Genomic DNA, 20,257 nt, shown 5'->3' with positions numbered 1-20,257 from the left:
CAAACAAAACTCCCAATTAGCATTCTTCGGTTGGGTGTAGCGGCAACTTGTGGTGTCTGGCTAAATGGCAAGCATGGGCAGGTTAAAGGGCGAATGTGTTCGCCTCTGACACCAACACGTATATAAGAAGCTGAACTGTGATGCGTCGACAGTTCTTTAGAAGATGGAAAGAGACAGTAGCCTTTCCAAACCATGTGGCCGCACAGTGAACTAATGTGGCCAAAAACACGTCAATAAATATATATATTTTTTTGTTTTTCATTGACTCGAGGCGAAAATGTTGTGAATATATAAAAACTGTATTTGTTTATTATCGTTTGTAATATTTGAATAAATACTACAGTAGCAAGGTCACATTTAAATACATATTTATTTTGGAGTGAAGTCTTGATTCAACAATGCCTTGCTGCCATCTTCGGGTCCAAAGCAAGGTACCACACAGGAAAAATGGAACTCACACGATGTGGTTCCGTTTGCTGTGTTTTTCCTAGTTGGCCCCTCGGTTTGGATACGAAGATAACAGCAAGGTATTGTTGAAACCGGTCATCAATTCAAAAGAAATATTGAAATGCGATCTTGGCTCTGCCGTATTTCTTCAACTATTACAACATGCAGATCACCCCCTGAGCAGAATGTCTATAAAATTATTATTCTCTGTTGCGTATGATTAAATATTTAAAATCACAGAGCTTCAGGCTGTTCTATAATATAAGGCGAACTTCATAGCAACTCTGTGTCCTTACATTTCTGTCGCTTAGCGATATAGTGAAATATCAGCAAAAATGAAAGGAGAAATTACCAACAGGACTGAATTAGGAGAAGAAGTGAATTTAGATCGCTGTCCATCTCCTACATTCTTCATTTCTACTTAAAGAAAATGACAGCAGTGTCCCCTAGAAGACAAGAGTTTGAGCACTGCGGACATCACAGCCGTTGCAGCAACGGATGAAAAATAATTGCGGGGTTTAATGGTTGCTTTAAATCCAAAGGAAAGATCAATGGACTGATAATCAATACAAAGGAAAACAAGTAATGGCACTACGGAAAGAGTAAGATTAGATGCACAAACCGTTAAATACCTAGGAAGCAGGAAAGAAAAAGCCTGGAAGTTCGATAGAGAGGATGAAGAAAGGCTCTAAGAGGAGTCGGGGAGCAGATAAAAAAAATGAATGTAAAAAAATGGAGAAGAAACTGGATGGGACATAATTTACGATCAGAAGAGTGCTTATAAGAACAAACTTTAAAGAGTATAGGCAGAGTGAAGAGGGAAGCGATGGCTCACCAGAAATGGGGACGCAAAGCAGCTACAGATACGTCAGGAAACTGATTATGATGATGAATGATGTAGGACATGCATCTCTTGCACGAGGGTAATGATTTCGTGGTGTTCAGTCACAATTTGGATACAGTGTATTTCTTGAAGTGATTTGAGATAATTAGGATTAGGCAGTCGACGTCGGAACTCACTATTTTCGTTGAGTGAGCAATGGGTTAGACTAGGAACAGTGCAAAGTGCACTTTATCCCGTGACAATGTTGGCCGCACGTCGCAGAAACGGTTTACACGAGCCACGGAAATTGCTGGTGGTGCGGGGGGAGGGGACAGGAAGGTGGGGACTGGTCGGCGTTATACTCCATGACTGTTCAGCCACTGGCCACATTTCGCAAAGTTGTCTGTGGTCGGTACTTACACGCGGTAAACTTTAATATAACCGACAAACTGCGGAGATAGAATCCTGAGCGGAAGTGAAGGATCCTATAAACATACACTCCTGGAAACTGAAATAAGACCACCGTGAATTCATTGTCCCAGGAAGGGGAAACTTTATTGACATATTCCTGGGCTCAGATACATCACATGATCACACGGACAGAACCACAGGCACATAGACACAGGCAACAGAGCATGCACATTGTCGGCACTAGTACAGTGTATATCCACCTTTCGCAGCAATGCAGGTTGCTATTCTCCCATGGAGACGATCGTAGAGATGCTGGATGAAGTCTTGTGGAACGGCTTGCCATGCCATTTCCACCTGGCGCCTCAGTTGGACCAGCGTTCGTGCTGGACGTGCAGACCACGTGAGACGACGCTTCATCCAGTCCCAAACATGCTCAATGGGGGACAGATCCGGAGACCTTGCTGGCCAGGGTAGTTGAGTTACACCTCCTAGAGTGCGTTGGATGGCACGGGATACATGCGGACGTGCATTGTCCTGTTGGAACAGCAAGTTCCCTTGCCGGTCTAGGAATGGTAGAACTATGGGTTCGATGACGGTTTGGATGTACCGTGCACTATTCAGTGTCCCCTCGACGATCACCAGAGGTGTACGGCCAGTGTAGGAGATCGCTCCCCACACCATGATGCCGGGTGTTGGCCCTGTGTGTCTCGGTCGTATGCAGTCCTGATTGTGGCGCTCACCTGCACGGCGCCAAACACGCATACGACCATCATTGGCACCAAGGCAGAAGCGACCCTCATCGCTGAAGACGACACGTCTCCATTCGTCCCTCCATTCACGCCTGTCGCGACACCACTGGAGGCGGGCTGCACGATGTTGGGGCGTGAGCGGAAGACGGCCTAACGGTGTGCGGGACCGTAGCCCAGCTTCATGGAGACGGTTGCGAATGGTCCTCACCGATACCTGAGGAGCAACAGTGTCCCTAATTTGCTGGGAAGTGGCGTTGCGGTCCCCTACGGCACTGCGTAGGATCCTACGGTCTTGGCGTGCATCCGTGCGTCGCTGCGGTCCGGTCCCAGGTCGACGGGCTCGTGCACCTTCCGCCGACCACTGGCGACAACATCGATGTACTGTGGAGACCTCACGCCCCACGTGTTGAGCAATTCGGCGGTACGTCCACCCGGCCTCCCGCATGCCCACTATACGCCCTCGCTCATAGTCCGTCAACTGCACATACGGTTCACGTCCACGCTGTCGCGACATGCTACCAGTGCTAAAGACAGCGATGGAGCTCCGTATGCCACGGCAAACTGGCTGACACTGACGGCGGCGGTGCACAAATGCTGCGCAGCTAGCGCCATTCGACGGCCAACGCCGCGGTTCCTGGTGTGTCCGCTGTGCCGTGCGTGTGATCATTGCTTGTACAGCTCTCTCGCAGTGTCCTGAGCAAGTATGGTGGGTCTGACACACCGGTGTCAATGTGTTCTTTTTTCCATTTCCAGGAGTGCATATTCGGAAATACATCGTCGGCACGGTAGATTGCTCTGATGAATGAAAGTTCCTCTCACCACGCGCCGTGTGATCCTTGTGTGTTGTAGGCTGCGTGATTTCTGCAGTTACTGAAAACAGCTGAATGATGCGGTATTCCTGACGGGAACAATCGGCGATGGTGAAACTGTCGAGAGGTAGCACGGCTGTACCAAAACAAGTACCCTCACAGACACCAACCACGTTACGAAACATGTCAAGCCCTTTCCGGTCGTTCATGTCATCATGGATCCTTTCAGACAGGTGAATGATCAGAAAGGTAGCGGACTGTGTTTTCACTACTCGTACCTTGGCAACAATGCGTTTCTGGACACGTGGTCATAGGCCCTTTTTCCTCCATTTCCAGTTGTAATCTCCCCCCTCCTTCCTAATTCAAAGATGTTGTCCACAATAAGCAAAGCTTCGTATGAAAACTTTGAGAGGAGCGAAGAATACAATAAACTTTCTAGTGTACTTAGCTTTTCGTGTAGAGTTGGCTCCAGTTCTTCTTGTCTAGGGGCTGTAATTCTTGAAACTGAAATTATCAAATTTTACGTTCTCACGATTGTGTTGATCTAAATAAATTTTAAGTTTGTTGTTGCAGTATTTTTGTTGTTACGTTAACATATTTTGCCACATTTAAGTATATCACACAGTCTTTTGAATTTTCACATTACCAAAGCCGAAATTACATAGTTCGCGCAAATTACAAAAATACGTCTGATCACATCAGAAGCTTGCTTACTACTGCTTCACTCCGCGGTAATAACCATATTCCAAGGGGCTTACAAGATTTCTTGACAAATGAATTTCTATTAATTTCGATTGTTATTTCAAAAATGAATCCAGAAATAGACATAGTAAACAGTACTAGACTGCGTAGTTCATGACATAAAGTTTAAGTGTGCCAAATAATTCGTAATTTCAAATGTTTCTAAAAAAATTATTTCAACTGTACATTCAGAGCTAGTAATATCGATTGTAACATCGAAAATAAAATAACTCCTTTTCATAAATTTTAGCTTGAAATGTAACATATTGTGCATTAAATCATATGAAAGTATTCAGAAAAGCAGCTGCGATAATAATGACCTGTTCAAAATTGAAAAAATAATGCTGGTATCGACAAATACTTATAAGGAAAACTAATGCTAGAGGAGATGTCCCGTTAAACAGACAGGAATCCGTCCCAGTTTTTTGTCGGTATTATTATTGTTTACCTTGTATATGTCTCGGAGGCATCCCGGATGTGCTCAGTGGGTCTTTGATAATACAGGTCAGTGGCGGAGCCTACCTCTCGGATGCCCCTCTCGATGGCTTCAGTGGCGAGCCGGCCCGGGCCCTCTACGGTCCGGCCGTCGTCGTTGGGCCCCCAGGAGGCGCTGTAGATGTCGACCAGCTGGTGCGCCCAGCCCAGAGACACGCCCTCCACCCTGTCGTTGACGTCACCATCCAGCAAGCGCACCCCTGTGTGTTAACCGTATGCAGTTGTGGTATAATTCTACTGAACTCGCCGCTCTTTGCATAAATTCGAGGTTGCTTGAGACCACCCGATCTCTTAAAAATCGATTACTTCATACAAAAACATCTTTGTAAATTATAACGTAAAATTCTGTATAATAACAAGAAATGGTTCTAATGTAACATATCATCCAGTTTTGACAACTACATAAAACTGACAGAAATTAAGCGTCCCTTTCCGTAGCGACCGTTTTATTTTTATTTGTACTTACTGTCTCAGTTCCGTTCGTGTAGTTTAAGTTTTCATATTATGTTTCTCTTTTAGATATAATTCCCATCTTTTATAACTTGTACTGAAAGTCAAAATCACCTGTTATTCACAGTGACTCAACATGTTTCGTAGAGGTTAGTTTCCAGCAATCAGTCCTGCAAAACTAGAGATGAGGATACTGCTCATCTCAATCTTGACACTTTTTAGATTATCCTTTTGAGATAAGTATTTCAGTCGGAACACGAGGTCTAAATACCTCAACATTGATAATTAGCTTTAATTGAAGGACAATGCACTAATTAATGAAAACTTCGTCAACTCTTGCAATAGTTTGCATAGACGAGACCCAGTTTGAATTTGAGTTTCGTACTCTTCTGATCAAATGGAATCGTTTGATACACATCATACTGACTTTCTGATAGATTTTTATTTTCCAGTTTTTAGTGAATTTTTTTGTGTGTTTTTAGCCCTTCCGCCTCGTTTCAGACCGAGTTATTCGGTGTAGTACACACACGAACAGAACCGGGAATTTTTAGGGGCTCTCAGTTTTGGATACACTGAGTTATCTGTGTAACTGATCATTAGCATAATTTACAATTACATGAAACATAATTTGATTCATGACACCTTACAAGTCTGATAGAAGGGAATGACGTCAGATGTCACTGGAAAAAATGAAGGAACCTCAACCAAAGATTGACCTTTCTAGGGGCAGTCGAAACGATATCGACAGGTACAGCTTTGACAGCTACAGATGTGCATGTTCTCACGATCACGTTGTAATGTTTTTGCCTGCTGTGAAGGCGGAAACACTGACATAGCGAAATTGCATTGTCTTGCACCCGTATTTTGTTTATGTACTGAACAGTAACGAACACGCTTTACTCATCGTTTTTGTTTCTTATCAAAAAATGCAATTCCACATCAAATATACAAATGTCTCCACGGCCCCTTACCCTGGAGAATCAGCGATCACAAAATAAGTGTATTCACGGAAGATGTGAATTTCAGAATATGCCGATGGGTGCTCTCTTTTGTTAAGAATAAGCTACACTGATGTCTCACAAAGACTTATTGAATAAACGGTAGCTCAGGATTTTTTTCACTGCGCTTGTTATTACACATCACATCTTCCCTTCATGATTATATCCCAAGTGATACAACTGACAGGCTAAAGTACAAACGTTCAGCACTGAAACTTAATACATAACTTCCTAATGGAGTATTTAATATTTGCTATAATTAGGAGTAAACGTGGAACCAGCAAGCTGTACCAGGAATACAAACAGCCCTAATCAGCCTCACCAAAGCTCCAGTTTACCTCAATGTACGTGGAAGACAAGTGGAGAAGCCTCACAAGCCATGGAGGACGCAAGGAATAACTTTTCTAATGGGAAAAAGAAACAAAGTGTTCGACCACATTCTGTATTTGCGGTGAATCATCCCATATCATCCAACACATCACATACACTGTCCACTGACATTAATATGACCAAGTGTCAGAATCGTGAGTAAGCAGCATTTGCAGCGCGGACCGCTGCGAGACGTGCAAAAGGAAAGTCAGCGAGGTTCTGGAGGAAACAAACAGGGGTGTGGAGCCATGCCGACGCTAGGCCCGTGACCGGCAGCGCTTGGCTTCTCTATTGACGATCCATAGCTCGGTCAGTGCGATCGAGGTCCCACAGATTCTCGACTGGGTTTAAGCTCGGGCAGTTTGCTGACCAGGGCCGTACGGCAAACTCGTCCTGGTGTTCTTACAACCACGCAAGTACACTGCAAGCTGAATGATACGTTGCATTATCCTGCCGGTAGATGCCAACGAGGCAAGGAAAAAATAAATTGCATGTAGGGGTAGACATGGCCGCAAGGATAGATGCATACCTTTCTTGATCGAATGTGCCTTCCAGAATGGTGAGACCACCCAGTGAATGCCCTACGGCCTGGACCCTCCGGACGATTATCGCAGGGTGTTGCTTCAGACGTTTCACTCCGTGCACAGCAACAGCCAGCTGTCAGATGGAGCATAAAACGCCATTGGCCTGGAAAGGCCACATGTTGTCACTCAGTTGATGTCTAGTTGCGTTACTGGCGTGTAAATACCAGCGTTCGTCGCCGGTGAACAGCAGCCAGCATGGGTGTATGAACCAGGCGCCTGTTGAGGACAGTTGCAAGTCTATTAGCCTGTATACTACCTGTAGTCGTCGCCCTCTCTTGTCACTTGTGACCTGTGGTGCGCTGGTTGTGGATAGAGCCATTTCGTCATCCACGATACACATTAACCAAGGAGTTACACGAACAGTTTTCAAATTTAGCCGTTTCGGAAATGATTCCTCCATTGGCCCGAAAGGCAATGATCACGCACTTTTTCACGTGAGATAAATCGCTCCATATCCGCATTACAACGACTGCACTGTTTTCCGCGTCCTCCCAGCATGGGTTATATGTCGTCTTCTGCTAGTGCTGCCATCTCCCGGCAGTGAGTGGTTATTCCACGTTGAAGTGGAACGTAGGGACTGGTTGTATTGCTGTAGCTGGACTGTGTATGTTCAATACCTAATCTGTCCTGATGCTGATCGCGGAACCTGTTGATTGAACTAAGAAAAAAAAAATAATATTACAAGTGTTTCTACATTTACAGCTGCATTTCGCAGGACACTTTATTGTGTGTGACAGAGGGTACTTAGTGTACGACTGTCACACACTTTTTACTGTTCGCGGAAAGAACGATTACTCGTAAGCCTCTTTGTAGGCTCTGATCTACCTGTCTTTAACATATTGGCCTTTTCGCGAGATATCCGTTGGAGGCAACAATATATTGGTTGACTGTTCAGGAACGTACGCTTTCGGGACTTCGCAGCAAAGCAGCATCTGCCACGGGAATTGGCTGAGCATCTGTGAGTGTTTTATAAGCTACCTCTTTTGTAGGGTGATACACTTGCTGCGGATTCTTCCACTGAATCTCAGTCTGACATCTGGCTTACCTGCAGTTAGTTTTATGTGAATATTCCTATTTAATCCGCTCCATATTTATACTACGGGATATTTTAATCATCTGGGTTGTTCTCATGCTTGGTGTGCAATCATGTAATAATAAAATAATGGTTTTCCTACCTGTTTATGAGGAATACGTTACATTTGTTTATGTCGAGAGTCAGTTGCTAGTCATTGCTCGAAGTGCTTGATTATTTGGAGGTCTTTCTGCGTTTCGCTACAAATTTCTAGCGTCGCGACTTCTCCGTACACAGCAGCGTCGCCCGCGAAAGGCCTCATGGAACTTCCGACGTTATCTACTGGATCATTTATACATGTTGTGACAAATAATGGTTCTAGAGCACATTCTTGGGGTACTCCGAGACTAATTTTACTTATGAAGATTTTCCTCCGTTGAGAATCACAAGCTGCCTTATGTTCGCTAGAAACTCTTCATCCCAACAACACAACTGGCAGAATATTCCGTACGCTCACATTTTCTGCATCAGGTGAAAGTACTGAACTGTATCGACGTCTCGAGGAAGTCAAGGAAAACGACAACAATCTGGGTGCCATTATCACAACGCTGCGTTCTTTGCCTTGTGGACAAACGGAGCGAATTGGATTTTACACGATCTTTGTTTACGGAACCTATGTTTCTTCAGTAAACCATTGAACTAAGTATGGTAAGATACTTGCACGATAGATTTGACCTATTTTTCGTGAGTACCTTTGCCTTATTTCTGTAACATATTGCGTAATAATATCATGCGTTCGGCTTCTCTCCAAATATGAAACTACGAGTAGATCAATATCTGCGGTAAAATGGAGAACATCTGTTCCGTGGTGACCAACGTGTCTGTAATAATCTAAAAGTGGGCACTCATCTTGGAAGTGATTATAATGTACGATCAAACATTAACATATTGATTATGGTCCGTGCATAATGGGCTGCAAAACTCCCATTTGTGAAGCCATGGAAGTACAAGAAAGATGTTATCCATTTTCTACCGGTACAATAATTTACCGTCGTACCTTTCCATCTTGATTAGTAAGATGGATTAGAGCACTAAGTTTTGTCTTTGAAGATGCACCACAACTTTTAAGTAACAAGATTGCGCTTTTATTTGCATGTGCTGTATTCGCAGGTGTTACTATAGTGCGACAACGTGAAACAAACGTGCTGTAGTTGCCCAGTGTCAAACCCCTTGGGAAATTGTGGGCTATTCGTTACTCTGCGTTAGCGATAGCACCAGAGGACAAATCGAGATGAACTTTTTCTGTCTTTACCGGTAGCACTCATTCTTCAAGCAGTTTTCATTGCTGGATTCGAGACTGACCATGACACGTGACTGGGATACGAGAATTATGAGTGCTCTCATCTCATCGTCTTTTCTCCTTAGCTCATCTCGTGCAGTCTGGATGTCCAGTATTTATCATGACTCACAACACAGGCCAGAATAGACTGATACCAGTAACACTGATAAGGTTTATAGAGATTCATATCTGAAGATGAAAAGGTTCTCCTAATTTTTTTCACTTGCTTGACAAAGATTTGCCAGGAAAAAAGCAAAAATGTGGTACGAGAAAATAAATTTTGGAGACATTAAATTCCATTGCATGAAAACCTTCAGTATTATTTCGAAAAATTCTTCTCCAAAAGGAGCTCTATCGTAGTCAAACAATTTTTATGACACTGAACAAAATGAGCCCGAGGTTCATTTAGTTTTTTCTTAAAGTCTCAAAAAATCTTCTTGTTTCATTGTCCTTCCTACAGCAGAAGCATCAAATATGTCTCCTCGATTTCCTTCTACCTGTACGCTTCCCCTGCCCCCCCCCCCCCCCCACACACACACAGAAAAAAAAGAAGGCGAAAAAAGTATCTATGCTACTGAGTAGGCCCCGAAGTTCTAAGGTCTAGCGAACAGCAAATCAATCATCAATGTATTCTGCTTTCTCGTTAACAACTTCTTCCCAACGTTCAGCAAGCTGCTCAGTGCCTCAGATAGCAAAAATCACCTGGGTTTTACTCGAAGAAATCGTCCAGCGAGGCCTTCAGCTCCAAGCCAATACTGAGCGACACTCAAAAAAAAAAAAAAAAAAAAAACTTCAATTGGCTCTGAGCACTATGGGACTTAACATCTATGGTCATTAGTCCCCTAGAACTACTTAAACCTATCTAACCTAAGGACATCACACAACACCCAGGCATCACGAGGCAGAGAAAATCCCTGACCCCGCCGGGAATCGAACCCGGGAACCCGGGAGTGGGAAGCGAGAACGCTACAGCAAGACCACCAGATTCGGGCGACACTCGAAGCAATGCATTCTAGAGGGCTCGGAACAGATAGAAATCTGAAGGCAGACAAGTCGGGTCAATATGGAGGATGTGGCAACATCTCACAAACAAGTGTTTGAAAGGCTTCTTTGGTGATGTGAGGCCGTTGTTGTGTTGCAGAAGAACCCCATATCGCCGGTTAGGTCGTTGTAGGGGTCCGATACTTCAGTTGGTGAGAACGGAAAATTTGTATGACCGCTTTGTTGTCTGTCCGTCTGTGTGTGTGTCTGCCGGACTGTTAAAAACCCTTTTTCTCGGAAACGGGTAAACGTTGTGTCATATTTTGATACTCGCACACTCGTTCATTAAATTCCATGGGGTACTTGCCGTTGGCCTACAATCATGAAATTTGGCAAGAAACAAGGTTTCTCATAACAAGTAAAATGAAAAATTTCGAAAATTGTTAGTTTGTAACTGTATCAGACGAAAAAAAATTTTTTTTGTCATTTGTTTTCCGACATCAAACCTGAAATTAAAACAATCAGTAGTTTGGTATGCCAACAGAGTGGGTTGCAAGTACAATATCAGGCAAGGGATGCCTCACACGTTACTGAATTCATTCATCTCAGATATCCCGGAGTGATTGCTGCAGGTAAATGAGACGTTTCAAGATTTATGTGAAACGCCATAGGTGCAGCAGTCTCTCCTGAATATCTGTTGATAAATGAATCCCAAAACGCGCCATATGCGCTATAAATAAGTCAATTCCTTGCCTGTTGTTTGGCTTTTACAACTGCGATCTAGTCTGCCTGAATGGAAACTACTGACTATTTTTATCAATGGTCGCCTGCCTCCAGCATGACTTTATGTCAAATTTATATTATTGACATTAAAACATTCCCGAAAGTCTTGGAATTCCGGGGACCGATATCTTGCAAGTATCGATGTCAAAACAGGCAAAAATTGTCGGGATTATCGATTTCCGGAATGGGTGAACTGTCTGTATATATAACTTTTTTTTGTGGATAACTTATTCCATTTGTTGGACTTAAAGCTCTGCATAATACACAGCTCGGTTGCAGACAAGCAGTCTGTAGTGGATCATACATGCCTTTGAGGTCGAAACTACCATATCTGAATCACCTAACCCAATCTTAACCCGTCCTTAGAGGCGCCGTTTCTTCGTTATACAGTTCGAAAATCTCCCGAGCAGCTTCCGTGCCTTTGGCACATCTATTATAGATAAGAAGTCGAAGATGTCGGAAATGCTTTCGCTTGTCGATTTGACCATTCATTTTAAAGATCTCTAAAGGCCAGAATGTGTATCCCTAAAAAAACTAAAAACACCGTTTTCTAGAGCACGTGATATTCATTTGAAGTGTGTAAAACAACTAACTACATTTACAGATCAACAGCGCAAGCGGTTCTGAGGTACTAGAAATCTACCCATGCTGAAATACTGGTATTACTACAAGGGCGGCAACGCGGGTGCTCTGGTAACATCCAGTCGGTCGCACACATGGCGAATGGAGGAATACGTTATGCCACGCCAGCTCGACCTGTTCACGTATTTCTGTAAGAGTTGTTGGTCACGTCACGTCACGTCACGTGGACACTGGGGACAAATCCACAGATCGCCGTGGTCAGGGGAGCTGCTGCACGTCTTGTAGAGCACATTGAGTTTTACGGGCAGTATGCGGGCGAGCATTATCCTGGTGGTTCATAGCGTCCGCGTAAAATTAGTATAGAGAACCGAAACAACAAATGCAGACATAATGCGACAAAAGTAGCCAATCAGCATTAGTTCCTGTTCTGGCATGATGTCTGCACTTGTTGTTTCGCTTCTTTATACTGATTTTGTACGGACATTATGAATCACATACCATGTCATTTTACTGTGTACATCATATTGCTGACACTCGCAATTAATGTGATAGTTAACCCTCTCAAAAAGGGCGCTAAGTCCTCGAACCGGTAAATAAATTAAATTTCTTTTATGCATCTGGTTGCTTATTATTTCGTTATATGCGGTCTATAGTGGCTGAGGACTGAAAAAAAATAATAAATATTTATAAATGGAATAGTAGAAATTGTCGTTTACATTGGAGAAGAAGTATACGGATAAAATGAGCGTTATACATAATAAGATTAAAATAATGTATAGTAAACATATAAAAACTACCAAATGCATGTCAACAATGAAGTTATAACAGAGTTATAATGAATCACGAATCTCGCACAGTTTTCCTGCAACTTCGCTCCTGTAGCACCGCCAAGCGGCTCGCGTGTATAAACAAATTGCGGAACTACTGTTTATTGTGTATATGGAGGGAAATACATTCAAAATGCAGATGAGGTCGTATTTCGGAATTTACTGTGGCACTATAAACTGTGACAGGTTCAATGTGATTTGGGATACGTGAATGACTGTTATTGTTTATCAGGGACAGATAATTAGCTCTATATTATTAATGGATGATATAGCAGTGGCAGGCGGAAGTAAAGTAGAATTGCACTGCGTGCTAAATGTAATGGGACATGTGCCAGCTGTAATTCTATAAGGAAATACCAGCCGGAGTGGCCGAGCAGTTGTAGGCGCTAAAGTCTGGAACCGCGCGACTGCTACGGTAGCAGGTTCGAATCCGGCCTCGGGCATGGATGTGTGTGATGTCCTTACGTTAGTTAGGTTTAAGTTGTTCTACGGACTGATGACATCAGAACTTAAGTCCCATACTGCTCAGAACACTTTGAAGAAGAAAATGCCACAGGCGGACGTGACGTACAGCTAGAGCTGGGAAAGAGAAATTTGAAGGTATGAATACATTTTCACACTTTGGAAGCAGCACAGATAAACATGATAGGTACGCGCGGTGCGTAAAAGCAAGTTCAAAGCGAAAAGGATATTTAAAAGAAGAAGTAGGAGCTAATCTGCAAACGTGCAAAAATCGTACGAAGTTTTTAAAGTTTTAAAATGAGCCTAAAATCAGCTAATAAACTCGCGAAACGAACTGCAACTGTGGCAAAGCACCAGAAAACCGGAGCCAGGGATGCGGATATATTTCTACTCAAGTAATTTTGGATTCAACAGGTCTTAAAGTATCTTGGGTTATAGGATTACGGTCCTGCTACGGTAAATCGTATAATTTACATTGCACTGTGATTTATCATTACATTCTGACGTTAACATGAGACGAAATATTACTTTAATTATATTTTTCCATTCTTATCTGAAAAACCACCGCCACATTTAGTAACCGGAATATGTGGAAGCACCAGCACTAAGAACAGCAAGTTGATACCCCTCCATTCTTCTGTTACTGCACACTGAGGTGACTAAAGTCTCAAGATACCTCCTATCATCGTGTTGGACATTCTTTTGCCCAGCGTAATGCAGCAGTCCGACGTGCAATGGACGGTATTGCGGAAGTGTTTCGGGTGCAGGATTTTGTACACGAAATGACCTCTCGATTATGTCCCACAAATATTCTATGGGATTCGTTGCGGGCGATCTGGGTGTCCAAAGCATTCGCTCCAAGTTTCCAGAAACCAATCGCGAAACAATTAGGCAGTTTCCTGGTGGCTTAATTCGGGCGGAACAGACTATTAAAACAGAAAACACCTAGACTGGATTGTACATTCTTCATAAAATGGAAGCTCTCTCATAAAGAACTTGTATTTAATAAAGCTATAGCCCTGTACTGCTCATGATTTAAGAGTCGCTATTCAACATTGTTGGTCTTAACAGTTTTCGATAGATTTGATAGATTTAGAAGCAGGCTCGTCAACAATGACAATGCGCTCCTGGCCTTACGTACTCACCAACAAATTATGTACACGGAAACATGTGATCATCTCTCTCACTGTTTCCTACGCTTAGCACATGCTCAGAGCTCATCAACTTCAAGCAATTTTCTTTTCTTTTGTGATATGTTACAATACAGAATTACCGGTTTTTTGCGGTCTAGCTGTGTTGGTAAGGCAGTAAATCTCCACAGGGCAGTGACACTGCGTCACTGCAATTCACTTTGGAGGTGTGGCGGTGGGACTTGTAGTACCACCCTCTGACGGTGACAGTACTACATCAGTCAAGCAGAAAAATTGAGCCTAACGTGGGCAGGTAGGGTGGGAATGTATTGGATGTAGAATGGGGGCTAGTCCCGCCAAAGGATGCGTCCGTGGTGGGCGTGCCAGACATATCGTTAGCCATGGTCGGAATCCGATTCCTCTAGGATGGTTAGGGGAACCGGATGTCGATGCCAGGGGCGTGGAAGTGTGGTCCCAACGTGGCGTAACCCATGGACAGTGTCCCGAAAGGCATCCACTTTCTCATAGAGCCGCCGCGCGTTGATGCGTATTGTCGTCTTTAGGGGGACGATATCCGCTTCCTCGTGGAGAGTGACAATTCTCGTGAGTGGCGGGGCGTGCAGGCTCCACCTGAGCACCATGTTCTGCAGGCGCTGCAATGTCCGCATCCTGGTGACACTAATCGTGGCCCATGCAGCAGATCCATACGTGAGGACAGGCAGGATAGCTGTTCGGTAAATGCGGAGCTTGGTATGCAGGTTAAGTTCCCTACTGCGAAAGAGTAGGTACAAAGCCCCGGTTAGCTTTTGCCCCTTGTTGGTGACATACTCCGCATGACAGTGAAAGAGCGACTTGTGGTCCATCTGGACCCCAAGATAGGTGGTTGTCGGGGACCACGGCGCCTGCACACCTGCAATCAAAATATTGCGGCGGAGGACTGGTCGCCGTTTCGTGAAGTAAACTGCCGTAGTTTTGGCGGCATTGTGAGCTATTTTGTTTGTCCGGCTCCAGGTGATGGTGGCGTCCACCTGTCTCTGAGGGCGGGCGACGACGGCGTCAGTAATGCGGCCAGTGGTGTATACTGCTGTGTCGTCAGCATATTGTGCAAGGTGGCACTCGGGGATGACAGGCATATCATTTACATACGTATTAAAAAGGATGGGATATAGCACAGGTCCTTGCGGAGTGCCTGCCGACAATTGGCGAATGCCAGAACGCATTCCTCGTTGAGAAACTAGGAAAGTCCTACCACGAAGGAAGTCATCCACGATCTTGACATAAATATCCGGCATAGGGGTCTGTGTCAGCATCTTGTGTACGAGGTTGTCTTGCCAGATCTTGTCGTAGGCGTTTTGCAAGACCAGAAAAACGGCAGATGTTGACTTGGCAGTGTTGAAGCCTTTGCTGATGTGTTCATTGATCCGTAGGACCTGAAGTTAAGCAGAGAAGTGCGAAGTGAATCCAACCTGTTCAGGACGGATCGTCCCAGCTGCCGCAAGAGGTTGGGAAAGTCGGTGAAGGATCACAGATTCAAGGACCTTCGCCATAGTATTTAGGAGGCTGATGGGCCTGTTGTTGGTGGGGACTGTAGGATCTTTGAACCTCTTGGGGATCGCAATCAGCTTGGCTTGTTTCCACTGGGGGGGGGGGGGGAGGAAGGCCGTACGTGAAACAACAGTTTAAAATCTCGGTGAACAAGATGAGTGGTGTGAGGGGAAGGTGGCAAAGATGTTCATTTAAAATTCCATCCAATCCAGGGGCCGACCAGCCACGTTTCCGTCAAAGGATGCGCTGAATTCCTGCCATGGACGTAAGAAGGGGAGCAGACTGGGGTCGGCGGTTGCGGAGAGCAGCAACAGCTGTCAGGACTTCATGTTCTTCCTGTAGTTCGTTCGGAGAAAGGTCCTGGAGCAGAGGGGGGTTTTGGGCCTTGAACGCATCTGCCAGCGTTTCCTCAACTTGGTGTGTATCATACGGCAAGCCCAGTGCTGTACGAATAGGATGGGCAGTCGCTGGCATAGAACGCCGCAGGGTGCGAATGACAGCCCAGTCAGATTTTTGGTGGAGTAGGAAAGTGGACATCCAATCCTCCCACTGTTAAGACCTCCATTCGGCGAGACGGTGGCTGAATTCGCGTTGGGGGCGTCTCATTTGGCGTTTGTCCTGAGGGTCACGAAACTGATTCCACCTCCAGCGGTAATGGTTCTTTTGCAACTTCAGCTCTCGTAACACAGAGGGCAAGTCGTCCAGGGGTGTTAAATTTCAAGGTGCAGTGGAAGTGGAGAGTTTCACTGCTTTCTGTATTTTGGCGATAAGGTAATCCACAGCACGGACTATACTGGCTGGTGTTGTCAAATCCAGGTCGTGTCGAGTGGTGTTATTAAGAACCCTGGCAAACTTGTCCCAGTTGGTGAGGGTCGCAATGGAACGAACATCAAATGAAAGTGCAGCATTGGTGAGGTGCAAGAGTACTGGCTCATGGTCAGAGGCCAGCTCGTGGAGAACTTCCAGTGAAAACTGAGTGGTGATGTTTTTGAAGATGGCCACATCCAGAACGTCTGACTGGCAGTTAGTGGGGACTGGGATATGGGTAGGTTCGTGGGGGCCATAGACTAATAGTGCTTAAGTATCCTCCAGGTCAAGGAGGAGCCGGCCTTTGAGGTTAGACACGGGAGAATGCCAAGCTGGGTGCTTGGCATTGAGATCTGCCCCAATGATGAGCCTGTCGAAGGATGACAATGTGCGGAGGTCTGCTTCCAGCAGTGGCTTGTTTGGGCTCAAATACGCTGCTGCAAAGGTTATGGCAGCAAGGCGTGTGGACATGGTAACCGCTGTGGCCTCTATGTGTTCCATTGGCTGGAGAGTCTCTTGGGTATGGACAAGAGATTTGTTGAGGAATACAGCTGTAACTCCACCACGGCAGTCGAGGCGGTCAGAGCGGTAACACACCATGTTGCGAAGGCGGAAATCGTCTGCCGGTTTGAGGTGTGTTTCTGTGACCAGTAAAACATCCACACGATAGTCATGGAGGAAGGTGTTCAATTCCGTCTTCATACGCTTTATGCCATTGCCATTAAAAATGCATGTGACAAGATCCTGAGAGGGCTGGTGGTGGTGTGGAGGTCCATTACGGCAATATTTGACTAAGCCTTCCACTAGGGCGATGACCTTGGACTGACGATTTTTTTGGTGCAGTGTCACAAATAACAGCCTAGATGTGGGGTTTCGTAAAAAAGGAGATGACCTGGAGGCTTTCGCGCATGTGCGCCCGAAAGGACGCATCAGTCTTCACCACTGGGGAAGGGTCCCAGGTGGTCTGCTTGCCCCTAAGGCGCGCCGGTGCAGGTGTAATAGTAGGCAGAGTGGGGATAGGGATAGAGGGCTGAGATAGAGCCACAGATGGACTGGAGTGGGCTGCAGCTGGCTTGTGTAGTTGGTGAGCAGTGGGAGCAGTCATGGAAGACGGATAATGAGGAGGAGACCGGGCTGCAGCAACAAAGGATGTCGTGGAAGTCTGGGCAGTAAGGGGCGCAGGAGCCACTGAACCATCTGGTGCCTGAGTGGCTGGTACCAGAGAGGCTGCTGAGGACAGCGCACCAGGCTGACCCCCCAAAACAGGATAGTTGGTCATGTCTCGTGGCGGTGGGGGAGGTCGATTTGTTCTTGGTTTCTTTTTGGACGGACGAGACGACTTCAGTGCCTTCTGGTAAACAGGGCACCCCCTCCAGGATGCCATGTGGTGGGGATCGTGCGTCGTTCCCAAACATCTGGCACAGGTAGGTTTCTCGAAAGCAGGGAGTGTGCAGTTCTCCACTAAATGTGGGCCAGCACACTTAACACACTGCAACGGCAGGGAGCAGTAATTCCCAGTATGTCGTAAACGTTGGCATTTGCGACAGATGGCTGGCCCGTTGCGGCCCTCGTACGATTCAAAAATGGTTCAAATGGCTCTGAGCACTATGGGACTCAACTGCTGTGGTCATTCGTCCCCTAGAACTTAGAACTACTTAAACCTAACTAACCTAAGGACATCACACACATCCATGCCCGAGGCAGGATTCGAACCTGCGACAGTAGCAGTCGCACGGTTCCGGACTGCGCGCCTAGAACCACGAGACCACCGCGGCCGACTCGTACGATTCAATCCGGACTTTCGTGTACAGAAGATATCGAATTTGATAAATCCGCTCTATGTCCTCCCTCCGGGAAAGGGAGACGACATGGGTAGGGCAGAGGTCAATGCCCTGGTCTCAGGATTCCTATTGCTATACTGGTGGAGCAAAGGATCTTCGAAATCGAGTCGAAGCAGTTCCTCCTTGACCTCCTCTGCCGTAACCTCTGGTGGCAAGTCCTTGATGACGATTTTGGTGCGGCGATTACCCGACGTCTGGTGGGTAAGGTAAGGCATCGCCTTTGATTTTACGAAATCGAGAATGGTGGATTGGCGCCCCTACTGTCAAGCAGGTATTTCACATGATCTTTTTGGTAAACGGCTCTCAATTGGCCGTCAATGAGCCGCTGGAGCTCAGTGTTCAGTTTCGTATAATTAGTGAAGTTATATACCACAATGGGGGGTACCTTCTCTTTCTTCAGAGGTCTCGACGTGATGTCTTGAGAAGGAGGGTCGGGAGCATGAGCCATTCCCTCATCCACAGGACTATTCGGTGCGGCGTCGCCCAGCAGGGGGGTATCGGAACACGATCCGCTGCCACCACAGCCCGCGTGGGCGGAGGGGCGTGTGGAGCGACGGAGGACTTTCTGACTGGGTCAGGGTGCCCAGAAGACTCGCCACGGTGGCGGGACAGCATAGAAAGAGGTGCTGGTACAGCCGGGTGGTGTTCAGACAGAGCCGATGTGTTCGCCGCCTCACTACAAGAAAGATCAATTACTAGGCGGTCACGTGAATCGTCGGACGACGACGGCGACGGTGGACAGTCTCCACCGGCGATTTGTGGCGGTTGACGCGATTCAAGCGATCCTTCGCGCGTTGCGAGGTGGGCGGAGCATTGTGCCCGACGGGAGGCCGGGACGAGCGAGCAGCGTTTCCGACGCGGTTCTCCTCAAAGGGCGGCGGTGCAAGATTCGGAGAGTCGCGAAGGCTGCTCCGCGAGCTTCTCCTCAGTGGACACGGGTCCGCCTGACATGGCCAGGGGCCCGGCACGAGGGGACTACGCACACCAAGCACTTCCCAGCTATCCTGGGGTAGTAACTACAAGACACTAATGCCGAAATAAGATTCGGAGAGTCGCGAAGGCTGCTCCGCGAGCTTCTCCTCAGTGGACACGAGCCCGCCTGACATGGCCAGGGGCCCGGCACGAGGGGACTACGCACACCAAGCACTTCCCAGCTATCCTGGGGTAGTAACTACAAGACACTAATGCCGAAATAAGATTCGGAGAGTCGCGAAGGCTGCTCCGCGAGCTTCTCCTCAGTGGACACGGGTCCGCCTGACATGGCCAGGGGCCCGGCACGAGGGGACTACGCACACCAAGCACTTCCCAGCTATCCTGGGGTAGTAACTACAAGACACTAACGCCGAAATAAGATTCGGAGAGTCGCGAAGGCTGCTCCGCGAGCTTGTCCTCAGTGGACACGGGCCCGCCTGACATGGCCAGGGGCCCGGCACGAGGGGACTACGCACACCAAGCACTTCCCAGCTATCCTGGGGTAGTAACTACAAGACACTAACGCCGAAATAAAATTCGGAGAGTCGCGAAGGCTGCTCCGCGAGCTTCTCCTCAGTGGACACGGGTCCGCCTGACATGGCCAGGGGCCCGGCACGAGGGGACTACGCACACCAAGCACTTCCCATCTATCCTGGGGTAGTAACTACAAGACACTAACGCCGAAATAAGATTCGGAGAGTCGCGAAGGCTGCTCCGCGAGCTTCTCCTCAGTGGACACGGGTCCGCCTGACATGGCCAGGGGCCCGGTACGAGGGGACTACACACACCAAGCACTTCCCAGCTAGCCTGGGGTAGTAACTACAAGACAGTAACGCCGAAATAAGATTCGGAGAGTCGCGAAGGCTGCTCCGCGAGCTTCTCCTCAGTGGACACGGGTCCGCCTGACATGGCCAGGGGCCCGGCATGAGGGGACTACGCACACCAAGCACTTCCCAGCTATTCTCGGGTAGTAACTACAAGACACTAACGCCGAAATAAGATTCAGAGAGTCACGAAGGCTGCTCCGCGAGCTTCTCCTCAGTGGACACGGGCCCCCCTGACATGGCCAGGGGCCCGGCACGAGGGGACTACGCACACCA

The 20,257-nt window shown here is 46.7% G+C and overlaps 1 protein-coding gene across 2 annotated transcripts in view; it reads right to left on the bottom strand.

Moving 5' to 3' along the window:
• The window catches only part of LOC126281373 (neuroendocrine convertase 1-like), a 435,322-nt gene that overhangs the window by 116,030 nt on the left and 299,035 nt on the right, over positions 1 to 20,257 (bottom strand). For both annotated transcript variants that reach the window (XM_049980291.1, XM_049980290.1), the window contains exon 7: positions 4,503 to 4,675. In XM_049980291.1, the coding sequence (XP_049836248.1) occupies positions 4,503 to 4,675 (173 nt within the window). The remainder of the gene's footprint in view (positions 1 to 4,502; positions 4,676 to 20,257) is intronic.

This window comes from Schistocerca gregaria, chromosome 7 (assembly GCF_023897955.1).
Source record: "Schistocerca gregaria isolate iqSchGreg1 chromosome 7, iqSchGreg1.2, whole genome shotgun sequence".
NCBI classification, from domain to species: Eukaryota; Metazoa; Arthropoda; class Insecta; order Orthoptera; family Acrididae; genus Schistocerca; species Schistocerca gregaria.
Note: the sequence above shows the minus strand (reverse complement) of the source record. Positions and strands in the feature narration are given on the sequence as shown.